Source organism: Hyla sarda, chromosome 4, assembly GCF_029499605.1.
Source record: "Hyla sarda isolate aHylSar1 chromosome 4, aHylSar1.hap1, whole genome shotgun sequence".
In the NCBI taxonomy this organism is placed as follows: Eukaryota; Metazoa; Chordata; class Amphibia; order Anura; family Hylidae; genus Hyla; species Hyla sarda.
In genome coordinates this window covers 177,247,527-177,273,878 of record NC_079192.1, presented here as the reverse complement: position 1 = coordinate 177,273,878, position 26,352 = coordinate 177,247,527, and the positions used below count along the sequence as shown (strand labels likewise).

The window sequence follows — 26,352 nt, the reverse complement described above, 5'->3', positions numbered from 1 at the left end:
TTTTTTTGGATCCTCAGGAGGTGCCATGTTGAGCTTTTAGTATAAAGTATAAGAGAGTGTGAGAGCAAAAACACGAAATTAAAGACCCTCTTCTCCCCATTCACACCTGAGACCCTGTAACATTAACGAGTCACGCGACACTGAAAAGGGAAAATGACTTTTGTTGCCAAGGTTTAGAAATTAATGGCTGTGTGTTGAATTATTTTAAGGGGACAGCAACATTAAATACTGTTATCCAGGTTGTGCATTCACTACTTTGCACTGAGTGTTATTTCGTCAGTGTTGTTACATAAAAAAAAAAAAAAAAAAACATAAAATATTAACAGAAATGTGAGGGGTGTACTAACTTATGTGAGAAACTGTAGATTGATAGACAGAAAGATATTCCTTATAGCAGCATGCGTAAAGTAACATAAGCTGACCCTTCTCATGATGATATTTCAACCTCTTTTCCAGTTAATCTCTGGAATTTGTACTTTATGTGCTGTGACTACTATATGTTACTGCTTTTTTATGATTCATTCAATCAGTATACTGTACCTAGCTAGTCAGTCCTTATATAACCCTCACCATATTGCTATGTGAGGAACTACTCACCTGACCAATAATGTTTATTCTGGTTATTTCCTCAATATAGTTGACTAAATACTTATGTACATCTCTGTCTCACAGCCAAAACATAAGCATCAGGTCCTGGTAAGAAAGAAATCCATTATAAATTTGGAGAATTTAAGAAAGCAATATATACGACGGCGTTGGAAGGTAAGGCATTCTTACCTAACAAGTCACAGTTACTTATATAGAATATAAGACATTTTGTTTTTTCTTATATGTTTTACCTTATGTACAAGAACAAATTTTATACACTCAAACTTTCTAAAATATTAACTGCATTTTTAACATTTTGGTGCTTATATTGATACCACCAACATTATGGTCCTACACTCATAGGGCCAAGACTTCTCTTGCAGTTTAACAACTGTTCTACTGAGGGTTTATACAGATATCATATTGAATATTAATGGAGTAAGTAGAACAAACCTGGATTTGGTGTTAAAATAGGAACATTAAGGCAACAGACACTCAAATAAAAATTGGTAATCATTAGCAAACTAGTACTGGCAAAATTGTAGCCTATATCAGAGCCCAAGGTCCCATGCATATGGTCTGTTTACAGCTCCTTTTGTGCTGAACTATGATAGGGTCCTTTTGAGGTCCATGAAACCTCTAGTGTATCTCCATAGATGCACACAGTGATTCTTTGTACTCTATAGGCTCTGTGCCCATAGCTCTGTCAAGTCCATGAGCCCTTAGAAAAACAGACCAAACAACTCCTTGCTGTAATATAATACATGGCTTAGAATATTGTATGCAGTCTTTTCAAACCACAACCTATAAACAACGGAGTCTCTGACTATAGACATACAAAATGATAATGCTTATATTTTAATGACACATAATCTTAAATACATACAGATTACAAAAGAGTCACATAACATGAAAAGAGGAGTGACATCACTAGAACACACCAAACATGATGATCTCTGCCCAATACATACAAATGTATATAGATACATAAAAGTATTGTAATCGGGTCCTAAAATCATAGAAAGTGACTAATAGGAACATTTTATATTATATTCAGTTGACTGGATATTCATTCATATACAAACAGACAATACAAAGTATATAATTACCAGCAGTATATCTAATGGGTGAGTATAAACAGTACCATCCCAAAAATAAATAGATGTAACTTCCAATGATCGTATATGTATATATCCTGAGCCTACTCACCAATGAACGCCCATGTCATCCAGTCATTTTTATGGGAGCCCAGATATCTGAGTGCTGTAAATGGATGACATATAGTCTCCAGCTCCAGGTCTCGCAGTTATCTGTGCCCTATCCTGGGGATCATGGGGGTTCCAATGGTTGGACACCCCCCACAATCAGACACTTATCTCCCAACCTGTGGATAAAGTATAAGTTGTTCACTGGACAACACTTTTAATATAGTCTCATGGAGATTGCACAGTTGGGCCAAAAAATAAGTGGATCCCTTCAAGACTGATGTTTAACATCCCTATGATGATATCATGACTGAATGGGCAAAAGCTGCCACCTATTTTATCATCAACTAGCTGAGTACCCGGCGTTGCCCGGTTTTTCCTTCCTCATCCTTTTTGGGGAGGAAAATCAACAGAGGAGGAAGCTTTTGTCTTCATATCCCATCCACATATATTGTTGTCATATCCCAACCCCATATCCCGACCTCATAGCCCGACCTCCTATACAGTCCTCCTATCCCGTCCTCCTATCCCGTCCTCCTATCTCGACCTCCTGTCCCGACCTCCTGTCCCGTCCTCCTATCTCAACCTCCTATTACGTCCTCATATCCCGACCTCCTATCCCGTCCTCCTATCTCCACCTCCTATCTCCACCTCATATCCTGACCTCCTAACTCGACCTCCTATCCCACCCTCCTATCCCAACCTCCTATCCTCCTATCCCCTCCTCCTATCTCGACCTCCTATCTCAACTGCCTATCCCGTCCTCCTATCTCGACCTCCTATCCCGACCTCCTATCCCGACCTCCTATCCCGACCTCCTATCTCCACCTCCTATCTCCACCTCCTATCCCATCCTCTTGTCCCGTCCTCATATCCCTACCTCCTAACTCAACCTCCTATCTCGCCCTCCTATCCCGACCTCCTATCCCGTCCTCATATCCCGACCTCCTATCCCGACATCCTATCCTGACCTCCTATCCCGTCCTCCTATCTCGACCTATTATCCCGTCCTCATATTCCGACCTCCTATCCCGACCACTTATCCCGTCCTCCTATCCTGTCCTCCTATCCCGTCCTCCTATCTCCACCTCCTATCCCGACCTCCTATCCCATCCTCCTATCCCGGCCTCCTATCCTGACCTCCTATCCCGTCATCCTATCCCGTCCTCCTATCCCGTCCTCCTATCTTGACCTCCTATCCTGTCCTCATATCCCGACCGCCTATCTCGACCTCCTATCCCGTCCTCATATCCCAACCTCCTAACTCAACCTCCTATCCCTACCTCATATCCCGACCCGTAATATGTGCACCAGGTATTGAAATATCTCCAGCCATACAGACGTTATGTGGGAACATACATTCCCCATTGATTTTCATGGGACTTTAAAAAAAAAAACCTGACCCTCACAAATGGGGGTGGTTAAGGGTTAAATTAACTATCCTATATTTTAAGTGGACATTTAAGTAACATGTGACCAAGTATTATCGAAATATCTCCAGCCATTTGGAAGTTATGCAGTAACATATATTTCCCATAGAGTTGTATGGGACTTTAAACATAAACCCTGCCCCTGGCAAATGGGGGCGAGTAAGGGTTAAATTACCTCTCCTATGTTTGTTGCTGACATATAAGTAATATGTGTGCCAAGTTTCATGTTAATATATTTAGCCGTTTGGACGTTTTTGTGGAACATACACACATACATAAATACATACATACATACACACACACATTGAGTTTTATATATATAGATGAACATTTGTGTGAACTTTCATTTAATACAAACACTATTCCTTCTGCTTCAGGCATAACAGAGAGACCTGCTATTGCCTGTAGATTATATTGCATTAAATGTCATTCTCTCCTGTATTCAGTATAAGATACTTTAACAGGCATAAAAGCTTTAACAATTAAAGGAAGTAAAATGTGCCAAGTGCAAGTAGTACAAGCCCCACCCTGAGATTAGAACTAATTGCTTTTACTCATAGTTAATAACAAGAATGATTTAGTTCTGATAACATCTGGTAGGTCAAGGTGTGAAATGTCAGCCTTGTTATTTGAGGTGAATATACAGCATTTATCAGAGGGCCCACAAAGACCTGGCCCTTCACTAATGGGTAGCATAAAGTTCTATGTGCAGGTGTAAAAAGTCAGGATCCGCTACCACCATCATACACACAATCGTCCAAATTGACTAAAACCATCTAATTCTTATGCAGTGTAAACTGAAACCAGAGCGTCTAAAAAAGTGCCAAATTGATCACAGTGGCTCAGGCTGTTTGGTAAATATGTCACATTTTTAGACTGTCTAATTCTTTCTGGTGTATGTTTGGCACATTGTGTTGCATTTTAAAGCGTTATTGTCGATAGAAACAACTTTTTTCCATTTAATACTTTTCTAAAAACTAAGCATTTTTCCAATATAATTCATTAAAAAAAATTTGATTGCTAAAGATTTGAAAAAAAGTGTTTAAAAAATGGCCACTGTGTTTTTAAAGGGGTACTCCGGTGGTCAACGTGTTCTTCTGTTTTTGACTTACCCTATTTGTTTTGTTTCATTTCTATTCTTGTTGTTTAGGCAACTCTATTTCCATTCTTTGTTGTCTTTTTATCCCCCACTTTGTATTCCTATCTTTGCTTCTATTTCCTCTTTCTTGCTGTGCTGAAGACTACAAATCCCAGAAGCCACATGCCTTGCTGGTTTGGGGCGGCTCCTTTTTTTTAATTTTTTTTTTATTGTTTGTTCCGCCCTTTACCCACCCTACTATTTTCCCAGGTCGGCCCCCTTATACACAGCACACTAATATAATCAGCCTTGGTTGGGATACACTGTCATACACACAAAAAAGGGACTACAACTCTCAGCATGTGTAATTCAGGAGTTTTCAGTCTGTGATATAACATCAGCATGCTGCCTCTGTAGTCTCCTGGGGGTTGTAGTTCACCACACCTCTATAGGGCATACACAAGTGTTTCCCAACCAGGGTGCCTCCAGGTGTTGCAAAACTACTACTACCAGCATGCCTGGACAGCCAAAAGCTGTCCGGGCATGCTGGGAGTTGTAGTTTTGATACAGCTGAAGACAACCTGGTTGGGAAACAATGCACTTTGTAATATACTGAACAGGCTAGGCCAGTGTTTCCCAATCAGTGTGCCTCCAGCTGTTGCAAAACTACAACTCCCAGCATGCCCAAAGACTGTCAGGGAATGCTGGGAGTTGTAGTTTTGAAACAGCTGGAGGCACACTGGTTTGTAAACACTAGCATACACACATAACAGGGACTACAACTCCCAGCATGTGTCATTCAGGAGTCCGTCCGTCCCCCCCCCCCCCCCCACCTTCACACACAGAAATCATCCCCAGTCCGAGATTTATTCCCCATCCCCAGCCCATGCATTTTGTTATCCTCCCCTTCAGATAACACTCTTATCTTCTCTGTCTTCTTTCAGTGCAGACCTGCATCCGCAGAAGACAAAGCAGGGGGAGGGGAGATGAGGAGGAGCTGTGTTCGTCCTCTCTCTCCCCCTGCTCTGGCTTCTTTCTCTCATGCACACCTGCATCCTCCAGGAGGGGGAGATGAGGGGGCATGGCTTATGCAGTTCTGAAAGAACAGAGAAAAAAAAAGCCATGACAGGTTGTCACTAGCCTAATCCTAACATGTGGACAACAGTAAGAGATCCAGCACAGAACTACCGAACTTCCTGGCCCACAAACAGGTAAGTAAAAAAGACACATGCTACACAAACATATAATACATGTCAATTACAAAAAACATGAACATTAAAAGAAGCAAAGAAGAAAATATTCAATATAGCCAAAAATCTTAACCACCGGAGTACCCCTTTAATTTTGCAAACAAACCCTGAAAATCCAGCCTTTTTGGTCCATTAAAAAAAAGGACCAAAATATCTGAGGGGAGGGAGGTGTGGCTATCTCCATTCTGTGCCTCAAAGACAGTAAATGTTTCTGTTCTTAAAGGGGTACTCCACTGGCCAGCATTCAGAATGTCAAGTCTATGGAAGGGGGTGTGACTGCTTCCACACCCCCTCCGATAGGCTCGTATTGCAGGCTTGCATCACAAGGGGGCATGGCCGACCCTCGCAGCGTGCACACAGTGTTCGGAACTAAATATTCCGACCGCTGGCCAATGGAGTACCCCTTTAAGAAGAGAAGCATTTACATGCACAGGGACAAGCAATACAACATGCTAAAGTATTATTTATATGCAAAATGGTTTCTCCTTGGTCATTTTATGAACTTATTTCTTGTGTATTTGCATCATATAGGTTTCACATGGCTGCTTAGAGTTATAAAAAAACATGCATTTTGGTTACAAAGTTGTGAAAATGTAAAAATCTAAATTTTTTGGCACAAAATGCAGGTCTTTCTTCTGTCTTTGAACCATATAGTTTCACATGGCTGCAATAGAGTTATATAGAGCAGACCTCAGGGGAGGGGGGGGAGCTCATCATACTCAAGGGGAAAAGCCCCCAGCCTCTCAGAGAAATTCAGAAAGACTTATCACTGTAACTCATAGATCAAAATTAATTTTACATATTAACACAGGCACATTATTATGCATACAGTCTTAGGGCACATTACTACATGGATTTAAGCTTTTTTTTTCTTACTATTGATTGTAATGCTTTAAGCAATGGCCCTTTGCCAAGGCCATGCCACTTTGCCAGACACAACAGACGTATTTAAAAAGTGTCAAAGACCCATAATAAATGGGGTGCTTTTTGGCACACAATACACCAGAATTCTGGCACAGTTGCTGTAAATCTGCCCCATTGTATGCCCGAACATTAAGAACAGACACATTACATGTGTTCCCCTGACATGTTGCACCATTACTGCAGTGTGATCAGGGGTATGGGACACTAAAAATCTATGGTAAGACTACTAAATGGAAAATGGACTATTCTCGGAAATTCTGGCTTGTTTTAATGTCACTCCCCCATTCATTGTAATGAAAGAACTGTTTATATCAGAATTATTGTGGATCAGTTTTTCTATAGCAATACAGTAGTACACAGTTCCAGACATTCAGGTAATCTTCTGTAGCCTGGTATGTTAGCTAGCATTGCACACAGTTTATTAGTTATGCAAACTGTTTTGAAGGAGTAGTAAGCAGGTGGAGTGAAATTGACCTTGTACTTTAGTAGCTTAGTGGCAGTGACCACACTGCTTTGCTGACTTCCTCTATGATCATTGTAGGTGCTACAGAAACAAATAAGGAACCTATATAAAATAAATTCTATTCAAACTAGAAATACATAGAAAATCTTGATACAAGACTATCTTGGGGTTGACATTTAAACACATTGTTAAAGGCATGTTTAAAGTTAACCATATACAGTGGATAAAGGTCTACCAAATACACAAATTTTGGAATGACTTTGTCATGTGTATGGGAGATCAGCCTGATATCTGATGTCAGGCAAAGAAAGGATCAGGCATGTTGGATTTTAACGTGTCCAATACTTTGTTCCAACTGGAGGTGAGCCAATGCCAGAGGGGTCTGGATGAAGCTTATTTACCTTTCCCCATTAAGCCAAGCTGAGCATAAATGTTTATGGTGGAATTGGGCAGAATCGCCATGTGATGAACGAACTATCTTCTATAAGTCTATGGCCAACTAAGCCTTATTTGATATAGATCACTATAAATACATTAAAACATGTCTATGTAATTGTGATCTTGCCAGGTGATGCATTTTAGGTGCCTATTCTTTTAGAATAACCTTACTACCTCAACTAGCAGTATTGCACATGAAATACATTTGAAAAGATGCCTTGTTGCCTAATAAATTGATGGATTGTTCCCCTTAATACACGTTTTCTCTCCCCAGCTTTCTTACAGTGTAGTAGCTCTTTGCAATCACCTGAGTCGCTCCCTTAAGAAGAAAGTTCTTGACGAAGAAAAACTTGCACTGGTAATTCCATTCTATATCATGTGTACCGCCAATGTTTTTTATATGTAGAAAGCTGATCGAGGACATAAATATCTCACATACAGTGGGGATCAAAAGTTTGGGCACCCCAGGTAAAAATGTGTATTAATGTGCATAAAGAAGCCAAGGAAAGATGGAAAAATCTCCAAAAGGCATCAAATTACAGATTAGACATTCTTATAATATGTCAACAAAAGTTAGATTTAATTTCCATCATTTAAACTTTCAAAATAACAGAAAACAAAAAAATGGTGTCTGCAAAAGTTTGGGCTCCCTGCAGAATTTATAGCATGCACTGCCCCCTTTGCAAAGCTGAGACCTGCCAGTGTCATGGATTGTTCTCAATCATCATCTGAGAAGACCAGGTTGTCACGATTCGGCTTCCAGGTAGTGGATCCTCTGTGTCAGCGAGGGATTGGCGTGGACCGTGCTAGTGGACCGGTTCTAAGAGGCTACTGGTTTTCACCAGAGCCCGCCGCAAAGCGGGATGGTCTTGCTGCGGCAGTAGCAACCAGGTCGTATCCACTAGCAACGGCTCTACCTCGCTGACTGCTGAGAAGGCGTGGGACAGAAGGACTAGGCAGAGGCAAGGTCAGACGTAGCAGAAGGTCGGGGGCAGGCGGCAAGGTTCGTAGTCAGGATGGGTAGCAGAAGTTCAGGTACACAGGCTTTGGACACACTAAACGCTTTCACTGGCACAAGGCAACAAGATCCGGCGAGGGAGTGCATGGGAGGAGGTCAGATAAAGGCAGGGAGCAGATGGGAGCCAATTAAGCTAATTGGGCCAGGCACCAATCATTGGTGCGCTGGCCCTTTAAGTCGCAGAGAGCTGGCGCGCGCGCGCCCTAGAGAGCGGAGCCGCGCGCGCCAGCACATGACAGCAGGGGACCGGGACGGGTAAGTGACCTGGGATGCGATTCGCGAGCGGGCGCGTCCCGCTGTGCGAATCGCATCCCCGACGGCCATGACAGTGCAGCGCTCCCGGTCAGCGGGACTGACCGGGGCGCTGCGGGGAGAGAGACGCCGTGAGCGCTCCGGGGAGGAGCGGGGACCCGGAGCGCTAGGCGTAACAGTACCCCCCCCCCTTAGGTCTCCCCTTTTCTTTGACCGGTAACTGCCTCCCCTGGGATGAGGACACCGGGAAAGAATGGAGGGTTTCCTCAACGGCAGGCAGTACAGCAGGAGTGGGAATGGGGAGGGAGGGCAGAGGGCGAAGCCTGGCACGGGGCAGTGTGACACCAGGACGGGGGCCATGAGGAGGCACAGAGGTTTGCCTGACGGGACTGGGAGGGGGGGAGAGGCACTTCCTATGGCAGGCAGAGTCCCAGTTCTTTATCTCCCCGGTGGTCCAATCAAGGGTGGGGGAATGAAGCCGGAGCCATGGCAGACCGAGGAGGACCTCAGAGGTACAGTTGGGGAGAATGAAGAACTCAATCCTTTCGTGGTGGAGTCCGATAGACATCAGGAGGGGTTCTGTGCGGTAACGCACGGTGCAGTCCAATCTGGCTCCGTTGACCGCGGAAATGTAGAGCGGCTTGACGAGACGGGTCACCGGGATGCTGAATTTATTAACAAAGGACTCCAAAATAAAATTCCCGGAGGCACCAGAGTCCAAGCAGGCCACGGCTGAGATGGAGGAGTTGGCTGTAGGGGAAATCCGCACGGGCACCGTGAGACGTGGAGAAGAAGACTTAGAACCAAAAGATGCCACACCCACGTGAGCTGGGTGCGTGCGTGCGTTTCCCAGGCGTGGAGGACGGATAGGGCAATCCACCAAGAAATGCTCAGTACTGGCACAGTACAGACAGAGATTTTCTTCTCTACGGCGATTCCTCTCTTCCTGGGTCAGGCGAGACCGATCCACTTGCATGGCCTCCTCGGCGGGAGGCCCAGGCGAAGACTGCAAAGGATGCTGTGGGAGAGGTGCCCAGAGATCTAAGTCTTTTTCCTGGCGGAGCTCTTGGTGTCGCTCAGAAAAACGCATGTCAATGCGGGTAGCCAAATGGATGAGTTCTTGGAGGTTGGCAGGAATCTCTCGTGCGGCCAGCACATCCTTGATGCGACTGGATAGGCCTTTTTTAAAGGTCGCGCAGAGAGCCTCATTATTCCAGGATAGTTCAGAAGCAAAAGTACGGAATTGTATGGCGTACTCGCCAACGGAAGAATTACCCTGGACCAGGTTCAGCAAGGCAGTCTCAGCAGAAGAGGCTCGGGCAGGTTCCTCAAAGACACTTCGGACTTCAGCAAAGAAGGACTGGACTGTGGCTGTGGCAGGATCATTGCGGTCCCAGAGCGGTGTGGCCCAAGACAAGGCCTTTCCTGAAAGAAGGCTTACTACGAACGCCACCTTAGACCGTTCTGTAGGAAACAAGTCTGACAACATCTCCATATGCAGGGAACACTGAGACAAAAATCCACGGCAGAGTCTGGAGTCCCCATCAAATTTGTCCGGCAGGGACAAGCGGAGGTTAGGAGCGGCCACTCGCTGCGGAGGAGGTGCAGGAGCTGGCGGAGGAGATGGTTGCTGCTGTAGCAGAGGCAGAATTTGCTGTAACATGGCGGTCAACTGCGACAGCTGCTGTCCTTGTTGGGCAATCTGCTGCGATTGCTGAGCGACCACCGTGGGAAGATCAGCGAGACTTGGCAGCGGCACCTCAGCGGGATCCATGGCCGGATCTACTGTCACGATTCGGCTTCCAGGTAGTGGATCCTCTGTGTCAGCGAGGGATTGGCGTGGACCGTGCTAGTGGACCGGTTCTAAGAGGCTACTGGTTTTCACCAGAGCCCGCCGCAAAGCGGGATGGTCTTGCTGCGGCAGTAGCAACCAGGTCGTATCCACTAGCAACGGCTCTACCTCGCTGACTGCTGAGAAGGCGTGGGACAGAAGGACTAGGCAGAGGCAAGGTCAGACGTAGCAGAAGGTCGGGGGCAGGCGGCAAGGTTCGTAGTCAGGATGGGTAGCAGAAGTTCAGGTACACAGGCTTTGGACACACTAAACGCTTTCACTGGCACAAGGCAACAAGATCCGGCGAGGGAGTGCATGGGAGGAGGTCAGATAAAGGCAGGGAGCAGATGGGAGCCAATTAAGCTAATTGGGCCAGGCACCAATCATTGGTGCGCTGGCCCTTTAAGTCGCAGAGAGCTGGCGCGCGCGCGCCCTAGAGAGCGGAGCCGCGCGCGCCAGCACATGACAGCAGGGGACCGGGACGGGTAAGTGACCTGGGATGCGATTCGCGAGCGGGCGCGTCCCGCTGTGCGAATCGCATCCCCGACGGCCATGACAGTGCAGCGCTCCCGGTCAGCGGGACTGACCGGGGCGCTGCGGGGAGAGAGACGCCGTGAGCGCTCCGGGGAGGAGCGGGGACCCGGAGCGCTAGGCGTAACACAGGTGATGTCAATCTCAAAGGTTTTAAATGCCCAGACTCATCTGACCTTGCCCCAACAATCAGCACCATGGGTTCTTCTAAGCAGTTGTCAAGAAATCTGAAACTGAAAATAGTTGACGCTCACAAAGCTGGAGAAGGCTATAAGAAGATAGCAAAGCGTTTTCAGATGTCAATATCCTCTGTTTGGAATGTTAATAAGAAATGGCAGTCATCAGGAACAGTGGAAGTTAAAGCAAGATCTGGAAGACCAAGAAAAATATCAGACAGAACAGCTTGCAGGATTGTGAGAAAAACAATTCAAAACCTACGTTTGACTGCACAATCCCTCCAGAAAGATCTGGCAGACACTGGAGTTGTGGTACACTATTCCACTATAAAGAGATACTTGTAGAAATATGGTCTTCATGGAAGAGTCATCAGAAGAAAACCTCTTCTACGTCCTCACCACAAAAATCTGCATTTGAACTTTGCAAATGAACATATAGACAAGCCTGATGCATTTTGGAAACAAGTTCTGTGGACTGATGAGGTTAAAATTGAACTTTTTGGCTGGAATGAGCAAAGGTGGAACAGAATTTAATGAAAAGAACCTCTGTCCAACTGTTAAGCATGGGGGTGAATCAATCATGCTTTGGGGTTGTATTGCAGCCAGTGGCACAGGGAACATCTCACGAATAGAAGGAAAAATGGATTCAATAAAATTCCAGCAAATTTTGGATGCTAACTTGATGCCATCTGTGAAAAAGCTAAAGAGAGGATGGCTTCTACAAATGGATAATGATCCTAAACACACCTCGAAATCCACGGGGGATTACATCAAGAGGCGTAAACTGAAGGTTTTACCATGGCCTTACAATCTCCGGACCTCAACATAATTGAAAATCTATGGATAGACCTTAAAAGAGCAGTGCGTGACAGACAGCCCAGAAATCTCAAAGAACTGGAATACTTTTGTAAGGAAGAATGGGGAAAGATACCTCAAACAAGAATTGAAAGACTCTTGGCTGGCTACAAAAAGCGTTTACAAGCTGTGATACTTGCCAAAGTGGGCAGTACACGATATTAACTCTGCAGGGCGCCCAAACTTTTGCAGATGCCATTTTTTTGTGTTCTGTTATTTTGAAAGTGTACATGATGGAAATAAAATCTAACTTTTGTTGACATATTATAAGAATGTCTCCTCGCCTTTTGGAGATTTTTCCATCTTTCCTTGGCTTCTTTATGCACATTAATACAAATTTTTACCTGGGGTGCCCAAACTTTTGATCCCCACTGTAAGTGCATATTTTTGGAAGTGTATTTTTTCAGATCACAGGAAGGTAAATGTTACAATTTATCCACGAAATTTCAAAAAGAAGAGATCAGTGTTCTAGGTGATGAAGCAAATCTCCATTGGTCAGATGTTATAATGTTTATAGCAATAGATATAACAATTATCATTAACTACTGTAAAATTGTTTGAGTAGTTAGAAATAATTCTTGTTTCTAAGGCAAGTGAGAGCCAGGAGGAATCATCCCACCCTCATCCAGACGTCGCCCTTTATGTGATCACAACTACAACACTTTCAAAGCATCTTCCTGGTCTTATTTTAAATTGTGGAGAACATTAGATGACAACAGATTATTCTAGACTATATAAGGCAATAGGGGATTTGCTGGTGTTATTATGTCACTTTATAAGTTTGTAAGCCTTCCTAAGTATGAAAAACAAAAGTGTCTCATTAAAAGTCAATCAGAAACCGCTTTTAATTACTGGAGAGAAAAAACACCCACACATCTTCTGGTCTGTAAGGGATGTTCCATGAAATGAGGCAGACTTTGTTTTTATCTCATACTGTGTCTCTTAAGCCTTAATGATATTCTTTCCATAAAGATTTTAGTTGTAGAAGCCAAGACTGATTAACTCTTGTATTGTAAACCGTTATGTTTTCTGCCTAAGTTACACTGCGCTAACATTTGGCATGATTTAGTTCAAGTAGATACTAAGTAGAAAACATTTATCTACTGTATGTGTGCAAGTTTAGATAGCGTATTTATCTTCTGTATGCACAAGTTTAGAGAGTACATTTATCTGCTGTATGTGCACAAGTTTAGAGAGTACATTTATCTGCTGTATGTGCACAATTTTAGAGAGTACATTTATCTGCTGTATGTGCGCAAGTTTAGAGAGTACATTTATCTGCTGTATGTGCACAAGTTTAGAGAGTACATTTATCTGCTGTATGTGCACAAGTTTAGAGAGTACATTTATCTGCTGTATGTGCACAAGTTTAGAGAGTACATTTATCTGCTGTATGTGCACAAGTTTAGAGAGTACATTTATCTGCTGTATGTGCACAATTTTAGAGAGTACATTTATCTGCTGTATGTGCGCAAGTTTAGAGTACATTTATCTGCTGTATGTGCACAAGTTTAGTGTACATTTATCTGCTGTATGTGCACAAGTTTAGAGAGTACATTTATCTGCTGTATGTGCACAAGTTTAGAGAGTCCATTTATCTGCTGTATGTGCACAAGTTTAGAGAGTACATTTATCTGCTGTATGTTCGCAAGTTTAGAGAGTACATTTATCTGCTGTATGTGCACAAGTTTAGAGAGTACATTTATCTTCTGTATGTGCGCAAGTTTAGAGAGTACATTTATCTTCTGTATGTGCTCAAGTTTAGAGAGTACATTTATCTTCTGTATGTGCACAAGTTTAGAGAGTACATTTATCTGCTGTATGTGCACAAGTTTAGAGAGTACATTTATCTGCTGTATGTGCACAATTTTAGAGAGTACATTTATCTGCTGTATGTGCGCAAGTTTAGAGTACTTTTATCTGCTGTATGTGCACAAGTTTAGTGTACATTTATCTGCTGTATGTGCACAAGTTTAGAGAGTACATTTATCTGCTGTATGTGCACAAGTTTAGAGAGTCCATTTATCTGCTGTATGTGCACAAGTTTAGAGAGTACATTTATCTGCTGTATGTTCGCAAGTTTAGAGAGTACATTTATCTGCTGTATGTGCACAAGTTTAGAGAGTACATTTATCTTCTGTATGTGCGCAAGTTTAGAGAGTACATTTATCTTCTGTATGTGCTCAAGTTTAGAGAGTACATTTATCTTCTGTATGTGCACAAGTTTAGAGAGTCCATTTATCTGCTGTATGTGCACAAGTTTAGAGAGTACATTTATCTTCTGTATGTGCGCAAGTTTAGAGATTCCATTTATATGCTGTATGTGCACAAGTTTAGAGAGTACATTTATCTGCTGTATTACACAAGTTTAGAGAGTACATTTATCTGCTGTATGTGCACAAGTTTAGAGAGTACATTTATCTACTGTATGTGTGCAAGTTTAGAGAGTACATTTATCTGCTGTATGTGCACAAGTTTAGAAAGTACATTTATCTGCTGTATTTGCGCAAGTTTAGAGAGTACATTTATCTGCTGTATGTGCACAAGTTTATAAAGTACATTTATCTGCTGTATTTGCGCAAGTTTAGAGAGTACATTTATCTGCTGTATGTGCACAAGTTTAGAGAGTACATTTATCTGCTGTATGTGCACAAGTTTAGAGAGTACATTTATCTGCTGTATGTGCACAAGTTTAGAGAGTACATTTATCTTCTGTATGTGCGCAAGTTTAGAGAGTACATTTATCTTCTGTATGTGCTCAAGTTTAGAGAGTACATTTATCTTCTGTATGTGCACAAGTTTAGAGAGTCCATTTATCTGCTGTATGTGCACAAGTTTAGAGAGTACAGTTATCTACTGTATGTGTGCAAGTTTAGAGAATACATTTATCTTCTGTATGTGCACAAGTTTAGAGAGTACATTTATCTGCTGTATGTACACAAGTTTAGAGAGTACATTTATCTGCTGTATTACACAAGTTTAGAGAGTACATTTATCTGCTGTATGTGCACAAGTTTAGAGAGTACATTTATCTGCTGTATGTGCACAAGTTTAGAGAGTCCATTTACCTTCTGTATGTGCACAAGTTTAGAGATTCCATTTATCTGCTGTATTTGCGCAAGTTTAGAGAGTACATTTATCTGCTGTATGTGCACAAGTTTAGAGAGTCCATTTATCTGCTGTATTTGCGCAAGTTTAGAGTACATTTATCTGCTGTATGTGCGCAAGTTTAGAGAGTACATTTATCTGCTGTATTTGCGCAAGTTTAGAGAGTACATTTATCTGCTGTATGTGCACAAGTTTAGAGAGTACATTTATCTGCTGTATTTGCGCAAGTTTAGAGAGTACATTTATCTGCTGTATGTGCACAAGTTTAGAGAGTACATTTATCTGCTGTATGTGCACAAGTTTAGAGAGTACATTTATCTGCTGTATTTGCGCAAGTTTAGAGAGTACATTTATCTGCTGTATGTGCGCAAGTTTAGAGAGTACATTTATCTGCTGTATGTGCACAAGTTTAGAGAGTACATTTATCTGCTGTATGTGCACAAGTTTAGAGAGTACATTTATCTGCTGTATGTGCACAAGTTTAGAGAGTACATTTATCTTCTGTATGTGCGCAAGTTTAGAGAGTACATTTATCTTCTGTATGTGCACAAGTTTAGAGAGTACATTTATCTGCTGTATGTACACAAGTTTAGAGAGTACATTTATCTGCTGTATTACACAAGTTTAGAGAGTACATTTATCTGCTGTATGTGCACAAGTTTAGAGAGTACATTTATCTGCTGTATGTGCACAAGTTTAGAGAGTCCATTTACCTTCTGTATGTGCACAAGTTTAGAGATTCCATTTATCTGCTGTATGTGCGCAAGTTTAGAGATTCCATTTATATGCTGTATGTGCACAAGTTTAGAGAGTACATTTATCTGCTGTATGTGCACAAGTTTAGAGAGTACATTTATCTGCTGTATGTGCACAAGTTTAGAGTACATTTATCTACTGTATGTGCACAAGTTTAGAGAGTACATTTATCTGCTGTATGTGCACAAGTTTAGAGAGTACATTTATCTGCTGTATGTGCACAATTTTAGAGAGTACATTTATCTGCTGTATGTGCGCAAGTTTAGAGTACTTTTATCTGCTGTATGTGCACAAGTTTAGTGTACATTTATCTGCTGTATGTGCACAAGTTTAGAGAGTACATTTATCTGCTGTATGTGCACAAGTTTAGAGAGTCCATTTATCTGCTGTATGTGCACAAGTTTAGAGAGTACATTTATCTGCTGTATGTTCGCAAGTTTAGAGAGTACATTTATCTGCTGTATGTGCACAAGTTTAGAGAGTACATTTATCTTCTGTATGTGCGCAAGTTTAGAGAGTACATTTATCTTCTGTATGTGCTCAAGTTTAGAGAGTACATTTATCTTCTGTATGTGCACAAGTTTAGAGAGTCCATTTATCTGCTGTATGTGCACAAGTTTAGAGAGTACATTTATCTTCTGTATGTGCGCAAGTTTAGAGATTCCATTTATATGCTGTATGTGCACAAGTTTAGAGAGTACATTTATCTGCTGTATTACACAAGTTTAGAGAGTACATTTATCTGCTGTATGTGCACAAGTTTAGAGAGTACATTTATCTACTGTATGTGTGCAAGTTTAGAGAGTACATTTATCTGCTGTATGTGCACAAGTTTAGAAAGTACATTTATCTGCTGTATTTGCGCAAGTTTAGAGAGTACATTTATCTGCTGTATGTGCACAAGTTTATAAAGTACATTTATCTGCTGTATTTGCGCAAGTTTAGAGAGTACATTTATCTGCTGTATGTGCACAAGTTTAGAGAGTACATTTATCTGCTGTATGTGCACAAGTTTAGAGAGTACATTTATCTGCTGTATGTGCACAAGTTTAGAGAGTACATTTATCTTCTGTATGTGCGCAAGTTTAGAGAGTACATTTATCTTCTGTATGTGCTCAAGTTTAGAGAGTACATTTATCTTCTGTATGTGCACAAGTTTAGAGAGTCCATTTATCTGCTGTATGTGCACAAGTTTAGAGAGTACAGTTATCTACTGTATGTGTGCAAGTTTAGAGAATACATTTATCTTCTGTATGTGCACAAGTTTAGAGAGTACATTTATCTGCTGTATGTACACAAGTTTAGAGAGTACATTTATCTGCTGTATTACACAAGTTTAGAGAGTACATTTATCTGCTGTATGTGCACAAGTTTAGAGAGTACATTTATCTGCTGTATGTGCACAAGTTTAGAGAGTCCATTTACCTTCTGTATGTGCACAAGTTTAGAGATTCCATTTATCTGCTGTATTTGCGCAAGTTTAGAGAGTACATTTATCTGCTGTATGTGCACAAGTTTAGAGAGTCCATTTATCTGCTGTATTTGCGCAAGTTTAGAGTACATTTATCTGCTGTATGTGCGCAAGTTTAGAGAGTACATTTATCTGCTGTATTTGCGCAAGTTTAGAGAGTACATTTATCTGCTGTATGTGCACAAGTTTAGAGAGTACATTTATCTGCTGTATTTGCGCAAGTTTAGAGAGTACATTTATCTGCTGTATGTGCACAAGTTTAGAGAGTACATTTATCTGCTGTATGTGCACAAGTTTAGAGAGTACATTTATCTGCTGTATTTGCGCAAGTTTAGAGAGTACATTTATCTGCTGTATGTGCGCAAGTTTAGAGAGTACATTTATCTGCTGTATGTGCACAAGTTTAGAGAGTACATTTATCTGCTGTATGTGCACAAGTTTAGAGAGTACATTTATCTGCTGTATGTGCACAAGTTTAGAGAGTACATTTATCTTCTGTATGTGCGCAAGTTTAGAGAGTACATTTATCTTCTGTATGTGCACAAGTTTAGAGAGTACATTTATCTGCTGTATGTACACAAGTTTAGAGAGTACATTTATCTGCTGTATTACACAAGTTTAGAGAGTACATTTATCTGCTGTATGTGCACAAGTTTAGAGAGTACATTTATCTGCTGTATGTGCACAAGTTTAGAGAGTCCATTTACCTTCTGTATGTGCACAAGTTTAGAGATTCCATTTATCTGCTGTATGTGCGCAAGTTTAGAGATTCCATTTATATGCTGTATGTGCACAAGTTTAGAGAGTACATTTATCTGCTGTATGTGCACAAGTTTAGAGAGTACATTTATCTGCTGTATGTGCACAAGTTTAGAGTACATTTATCTACTGTATGTGCACAAGTTTAGAGAGTACATTTATCTACTGTATGTGTGCAAGTTTAGAGAGTACATTTATCTGCTGTATATGCACAAGTTTAGAGAGTAGATTTATCTGCTGTATGTGCACAAGTTTAGAAAGTACATTTATCTGCTGTATTTGCGCAAGTTTAGAGAGTACATTTATCTGCTGTATGTGCACAAGTTTAGAAAGTACATTTATCTGCTGTATTTGCGCAAGTTTAGAGAGTACATTTATCTGCTGTATGTGCACAAGTTTAGAAAGTACATTTATCTGCTGTATTTGCGCAAGTTTAGAGAGTACATTTATCTGCTGTATGTGCACAAGTTTAGAGAGTACATTTATCTGCTGTATGTGCACAAGTTTAGAGAGTACATTTATCTGCTGTATGTGCACAAGTTTAGAGAGTACATTTATCTGCTGTATGTGCACAAGTTTAGAGAGTACATTTATCTGCTGTATGTGCACAAGTTTAGAGAGTACATTTATCTGCTGTATGTGCACAAGTTTAGAGAGTACATTTATCTGCTGTATGTGCACAAGTTTAGAGAGTACATTTATCTGCTGTATGTGCACAAGTTTAGAGAGTACATTTATCTGCTGTATGTGCACAAGTTTAGAGAGTACATTTATCTGCTGTATGTGCACAAGTTTAGAGAGTACATTTATCTGCTGTATGTGCACAAGTTTAGAGAGTACATTTATCTGCTGTATGTGCACAAGTTTAGAGAGTCCATTTATCTGCTGTATTTGCGCAAGTTTAGAGAGTACATTTATCTGCTGTATGTGCACAAGTTTAGAGAGTACATTTATCTGCTGTATTTGCGCAAGTTTAGAGAGTACATTTATCTGCTGTATGTGCACAAGTTTAGAGAGTACATTTATCTGCTGTATGTGCACAAGTTTAGAGAGTACATTTATCTGCTGTATTTGCGCAAGTTTAGAGAGTACATTTATCTGCTGTATGTGCGCAAGTTTAGAGAGTACATTTATCTGCTGTATGTGCACAAGTTTAGAGAGTACATTTATCTGCTGTATGTGCACAAGTTTAGAGAGTCCATTTATCTGCTGTATTTGCGCAAGTTTAGAGAGTACATTTATCTGCTGTATGTGCACAAGTTTAGAGAGTCCATTTATCTGCTGTATTTGCGCAAGTTTAGAGTACATTTATCTGCTGTATGTGCGCAAGTTTAGAGAGTACATTTATCTGCTGTATTTGCGCAAGTTTAGAGAGTACATTTATCTGCTGTATGTGCACAAGTTTAGAGAGTACATTTATCTGCTGTATTTGCGCAAGTTTAGAGAGTACATTTATCTGCTGTATGTGCACAAGTTTAGAGAGTACATTTATCTGCTGTATGTGCACAAGTTTAGAGAGTACATTTATCTGCTGTATTTGCGCAAGTTTAGAGAGTACATTTATCTGCTGTATGTGCGCAAGTTTAGAGAGTACATTTATCTGCTGTATGTGCACAAGTTTAGAGAGTACATTTTTCTGCTGTATGTGCACAAGTTTAGAGAAGAGAATTTTATCAAAAAAGATTACAACAGCTGAATACTATTTTTATTATAATAATATTCTCAAACTATTTTAAGCAGAAGAGATGGTGGTCAGGGGGTGAACATTTTTGAACATTTTAACTATGCAACAAATGATTATTTGTACAATCGATTTGTTTTAGATAAATTAATCAATGAATCTGGGAAAAACAGCAAATTACCTTTTTTTGGGGACTTTTAGAAAATATATACAGTAGGCATATAAAAACAAGTGATCAAGGTTTTTTATGTTTCCCTTGCGCCCCTATTATTACTTGGCAGTGTTTCCCAACCAGGCTGTTGCAAAACTACAACTCCCTGCATGCTGGGAGTTGTAGTTTTGCAACAGCTGGAGGCACCCTACTTGGGAAACACTGACTTAGCATTGAAAGCAAAACTGTTTCCTCTGTACAAAGTACCAAGGTGCAGGCACTATCAGTTAGGGTACAATGCTATCTAAGAGAAGGTCCTTTTCCTTACTTTTCCCATGATTTGTAAAGTTATATTAATTCTGTCTTGTAAAGCCGGTGAACAGTTGAAGGGGCTGGCTGACTCTCGCAGCGTCACACCTCCTCCCCACCCTAACCTGCTTCCAGCATTGAGCCTTTTATGTCAATCATGTGGGACCAGCAAAGTAAGGAAAAGGACCTTCTCTTAGATTGCATTATGCCTTACCACATATGGAGGTGAGGGTGGCACTACGCTCTGCCCCCCGGCCAGCCAGCTCCCGGCGAGGAATATGAAGTTACTGTTCAGTGATTTCATGTTCCCGTTGGGAGCTCTGATTGCTCAATTGGTGCCGACCACTCAGTGTTCCCGGCAAGGAATATGACATCACAACACTGTAACTTCATATTCCCGCACTGGGAGCCAGCTGGGGAGCTGATGGAGCTCAGTGCCACCTGTAAAAGTGCAGCGCTGACCCAAATCGGAGCTCAAAATATCGATGAGGGGACTCAGGCCTCTTTGTTTAGCAAGGTGCAAAAATGTCATAAAAGTTTCTACAACACATAATAAATGTGATATAAGTCATGTAAGCCAATTATTTAACGAAAATTGCGCTAGAATGCGACATCTGTCCTTTTTTTTGCTTAGTAGCGAGCAATGATTACCTTCTGGGCGTCATACATTTTTTTAAATGTAGCTTTTCGGTTTCCTACTATAGTAGAGGAAGAATACTAACAATTTTGGTGATTTTTTCAGACATCCGTGAAGTACATTTACCAGCTGTTCTTCTGTGTTTCCTTGTAGAGAAATTGTGAAAGTGATGTTGAGGATAATACAGAAAGAATGCCAGTGATTCAGACCAGAAGAAGAAGCAGTGTATCCTGAGAACTTTTCATGTAGATCTGGAGTATAGTACCTGAAGGTCAGCCAGCGCCCACGCCTAAGGACAATGCGGGATGCTGTGCATTCAGATGACACTGGCTAATATGTTCCGATTCATACTGCACCTTTTACATGTACTGCCCCACAGGAGACATAGTTCTTCAAGGAACCATAATTGTCTGTCATATGTTCACCTGCACACATTGGGGGATATTTTTCAAAACCTGTGCAGAGGAAAAGTGGAGCAGCTGCCCATAGCAACCTATCCGATTCCACATTTTATTTTTCATAGGCCTGTTTGAAAAAGCAATCTGATTGATTGCTATGGGCAATTCCTTCACTTTTCCTCCGCACAGGTTTTGATAAATCTTCCCCATTAACTATAAAGGACTTGTATGATCAGAAAGGTTTACATTACGGTGGTTGCCGTGCTCTACTAAAACTGACTGGGCACATACCAATAGTTTTATTATGGTTGATGGAATCATTTATGTTACTTTAAAAGTGTTCCTATGTACAAATGTGTTATTATTTGTTAGTGAGTTTATATTCATTTATATTGCTTTTAAACATGTAAATACAGAAAACATGCAATATCTCCTCTGAGTGATGTATGCCATGAAACTTGCCTTCAGGATGTTCTTATCTTTTAATCACTGGTCCTTAACACTTAAATGGGCACTGTCAGATACAAAATCTTTTGATATGTTGTAAAACATGCAAAACCAATAGGTTTTGCAATTGCTTTCATTAGAACATTTTCAGTATTTCATACTGAAAAAGCCAGTTAAACAACTGCCCCCCCCCCCCTGTCTGCTTGGACACATACTAGTCCTGCTGTGTCCATGCGTCATCACCTATGTCATGGACACACTTCCTTCATTGACAGCTGTGAGTGCAGGGGTCACAGCTGGAGGAAAAATCCTCCCACTGTCAGCTTGTGTCCCGCTACTGTCAGTGAGGACAAGCTGGGAGTTGTAGTTTTGCTAATGCTAGGGGAGATGTGAGCAGACAGCATACTGAGGGAGGGGGTGGAGACCTGCACAGTGAGGCCACGCCCCCTTCCTTTGAGAGGAATTCAGACTAGTGAGCTAAATTAAAAGTGCAATAAGAAAATAAATAATAAAGGTGCTAGACACATAAAAATTAGATGTACATGGTCAGGATTAGGTACTGAGTGATATATTTAAAAAAAAAATATTTAGTTGGATCTGACGGGTACGCTTTAAGATATTTCTAACACTTAATATTCCATGAGTGTACAATTGACAGTCATATGTGCCTTGATTCAGAGTGAGACTTTTAGGGGGCTTTTCACTATTCAGCTCTTTATACACATCTGACTTTTGTTATATTTACCTTCCAAATGGCCCCTAGTTCCTACTGCAGTATAGTGTCTTAAAAGCAGGACAAATACTTTTACCTATATCACAAGTATTATATGAATTTGGGCTGCTCGTGCTTTCATTCTGGTTTCTAATTCAGCATTTTTGGGGGTATCACAGAAAGAGAAAAAATACACATTTAGGGGGGAATCTATCATTGGTTGTAGAAGTTATTTCTGTGTATTTTTTTTCCACAAAAATTTGCGCAGTGGTCATATTTGCCACTTTTCGTTCCGATGTCTACATGCAGGTGTGCCGTAGAGCTCTTTTTCCTGTGGACAGCGATTTAACTGTGGACAAATAATGCGCAACTGGCCTTTTTATGCGCAGATATACACCAGCTCAGAGGACACGTATGTTTCAGAGCTACAGAGAAGGGATGAGGTGATTTTTATTATTGTGCAAGATTTACAGAGACACGTGCGCCTGGTTAGAAAATTCAGAGCAGCAGCATGGGGAATACACACACAGCAGAAAGGGGGGAAATGCCTCTATAATACACTAATAATGATAAATATCCCACTTAGAGATCAATTCTCAGTTCTCCTTTAAATAAAGTACAAACAGCAACACAACCATGCAAGCAAAAACACTTCCATATTTACATATATTACATAACTGTCTAATAAAACAAACCCAGCATTAGCTTTCATTGTTCAATTGCTTGCATCTAGACTAACACTAGAACACTTTTATGGACTTGATTGACATTTGTTCCTCCCAGACACATTAAAATTTTAAAACTTTTTTTCCAGGCATACGAGAATTCTGTATGAATCTGTTTTAGAAGTGTTACCCCGGCCCACATATTAAACAAAGATCCTTCTTCTTTAATACCAGAAGCTTAATTCACTTTGGGGAAATTAAGATCATTAAATGCCACCTATAATTATAATAAAAAAATAATAATCTAGTAAATTAAAGGATGAATTTTAATGATAGGGGAGAAGCTGGTTCTATCAGAAAAATGAATGTGTCCTATATAAACTTCAGCAATATTAATTAATAGTAGAACTTTGCATCATTATACAGGAAATGACTTTGCATTTACCACAAAATACCATAGAATATGCCTAGGCTGATTCACACACAGTGTTTACCTGCATTTTTGGTGATTTTTTTTGTGTGTCTTTTTTATCAGCTGTTAATTTAAAGTACAGCGGATATAAAAAGTCTACACACCCCTGTTAAAACACCAGGTTCTTGTGATGTTAACGAATGAGACAAAGATAAATCATGTCAGAACTTTTTCCATCTTATTGTGACCTATAATGTAAGCAATTCAATTGCAAAAAAAACTAAAATCTTTAAGAAGCGGAAAAAAAAAGAATAAGACACTATAACCTGGTTGCATAAGTGTGCACACCCTTAAAATAATATTTTGTTGAAGCACCTTTTCATTTTATTAAAGCAATCAGTCGTATTAGCTTGCACATCTTGATGTCTTAATATTTGCCCACTCTTCTTTGAAAATAACCTAAATTCCGGTACTATAACTCCCTAACAGTTGCCTACATAAGCACTATTGCCTATTACTGAGGCTATATGTGTTATGGGCACAGCTGAGTGTGCTACAGTACTCGCACAGCTAAATTGGAGGTATGCTACCCAGTATTAAAATGTTTTACTCCCATCTCAACATGTTTCACCCCATAGCTGTGGCTTTGTTAAGAGGCACCGGGCTTATGGACACTACTGTAAGAGTACGTTCACATGGGCGGATTTTTTTTGTGGGTTTCCCGCTGCGTACAGCTGAGAAAATCTGCTGCGGACAGCTGAGAAGAGCCTGCCCACTTTCAAATACGCAGCGGAGAACCCGCAAAAAAATCTGCCCGTGTGAACTTACCCTTAGAGACGTGTAGCATCGGAATTTTAAACATGTGTAGGTTAGTTTCATTAAAGGAGGTTTTAGTATATTGGGAAATTGAGGAGTCTTATGGACTTCTTGAGGGTGGTCTATTGATATATTTGTTAATTTAATCCTCCCTTAAATGGTCTATAATTTTACATATATAGCTCTTTCTTGCAAAAGTGCTCCAAATCTGTCAGATTGTGAGACCATCTGTGCACAGCTCTCTTCAGTTCACCCCACAGATGTACAATTGGATTATGGTCTTGGCTGTGGCTGGACCATTCCAAAACATTAGTCCTTCTGGTGAAGCCATGCTTTGGTAGACTTGTGTGTGTGCTTTGAGTCGTTGTCGTGCTGAATGGTGAACTTCCTTTTCATCTTCAGCTTTCTAATGAAAGCCTGAAGGTTTTGTGCCAAAATTGCCTGATATTTGGATTTGTTATTTTGATAAATTACTTTATGACATTTTATTTTGCTTTGTTTTTTTTTTGTTTGTTTTTTTGTTTGATCTGGACAATCTCTTTACTATTCTCATTGAAAGGAGAGACATGTCTGTAGTGACATATCACGTCTTTCTTTTCACTTGTGCTTTTTTTAGGGTATGCTCACATTAGAATTCCGCATGGAGATTCCACAGCAGCAGAGTCCTATCACTATCAATGGGATTCTGCTGCACTGTGCACATTGCAAGATATCAGCAGCAGATGATTCTGCTGCAGAAATCCTGATTTTGGAGTCTGCAGAAAGATATCGAATAGACATGTCTATTCTTTCTGAGTAATCTGTACCGAGTGGTCCTAGCACCGAAATGTTCTGCCAGAGCTCCGCTGTGGGGCAATGTTCCATGCAGACATTCATCCATGCGAACAAAGCCTAAGGGTCAAAGCAAGAACCGTGTAGCACCACACCACAACATAGCTAAAAGAAAACCTGCTAGCATATTGTAAAGATCTTCCCTTTCTAGTAACATTTTGCATAATACTGTGGTTGTCTGCAGCTGTCCCCTCCATGGTCCTTGTTCCCTTTTTTAAACATAGGGTATTTTTCCCATTCTAATGGATTACATAATGACAATCTTGCATTGTTATTGCCATGATAAAAAGAACCTTAGTGGCTTATAATCGCATTCGGGTGTGGTGCTTCATTCACACCCTCTATTATAACTCAGGTGAAACTCCCATTTTTGAAGGGAAGAAGTACAAAGCAACAGGGTTAATGACGTCACAAAGAAAATAGTGTTCTTCAAAGAGATACATTTTTAATATTGTGGTTTGTATGAATAGGTAGGTATGTGGTGTGAATCATTTCAACTTCATACAATCAATCTATCTAATTAATTATATGCAAATTCAAGTGTCTATGTATGTAATGTGTTGGGTAAACCAAGATTGTATTACTAATATAAAGGCAGTCGCTACATCCAGCAAGCAGTGAGCCTGATTAAAACGATTATCCAGGAATAGAACAACAGAGCTGATTCTTTCCAAAACAGCACCATACCTGTCCTTAGGTTGTGTGTGGTATTACAACTTGACAGCATTCACTTCAATGGAACTGAATTGCAATATCACACACAACCTGAGGTCAGGTGTGGTGCTGTGTTTTTTTTTTTTTTAAATCAGCTCTGTATTTCTAATCCTAGATAACCCACTTAAATGTGTCATCCTTTAATCTGTGAATAGCACTTCATGTTGTCTGGGATGCACTAAACTGTGTTAACCAACCAGAACTCACAGCACAAAATTAGCAGCGCTGAGAACTTACAAATACAGTGATCCCTCAACTTACAATGGCTTCAGGTTACAATAGTTACAGCATATAATGGTATTTTCTGGACCATTGTAATTCGAAACCATACTCAAAATACAATGCTAGACAGACAGTCCACATCCGTGAAACATGTCAATGGCTGGAACGATCAACCAATCAGAATGGGCATTCACTGGTAAAACCCCTGTACTACTGAATGGTTG

At 40.8% G+C, this 26,352-nt stretch overlaps 1 protein-coding gene across 1 annotated transcript in view; it reads left to right on the top strand.

Moving 5' to 3' along the window:
* The window catches only part of DAPK2 (death associated protein kinase 2), a 138,018-nt gene extending 116,278 nt beyond the window's left edge, over window positions 1-21,740 (top strand). The window contains exons 10-12 of the mRNA XM_056572882.1: window positions 673-762; window positions 7,651-7,734; window positions 21,065-21,740. Of these exons, the coding sequence (XP_056428857.1) occupies window positions 673-762; window positions 7,651-7,734; window positions 21,065-21,145 (255 nt within the window). The 3' untranslated portion in view covers window positions 21,146-21,740. The remainder of the gene's footprint in view (window positions 1-672; window positions 763-7,650; window positions 7,735-21,064) is intronic.
* Window positions 21,741-26,352: the final 4,612 nt, after the last annotated feature.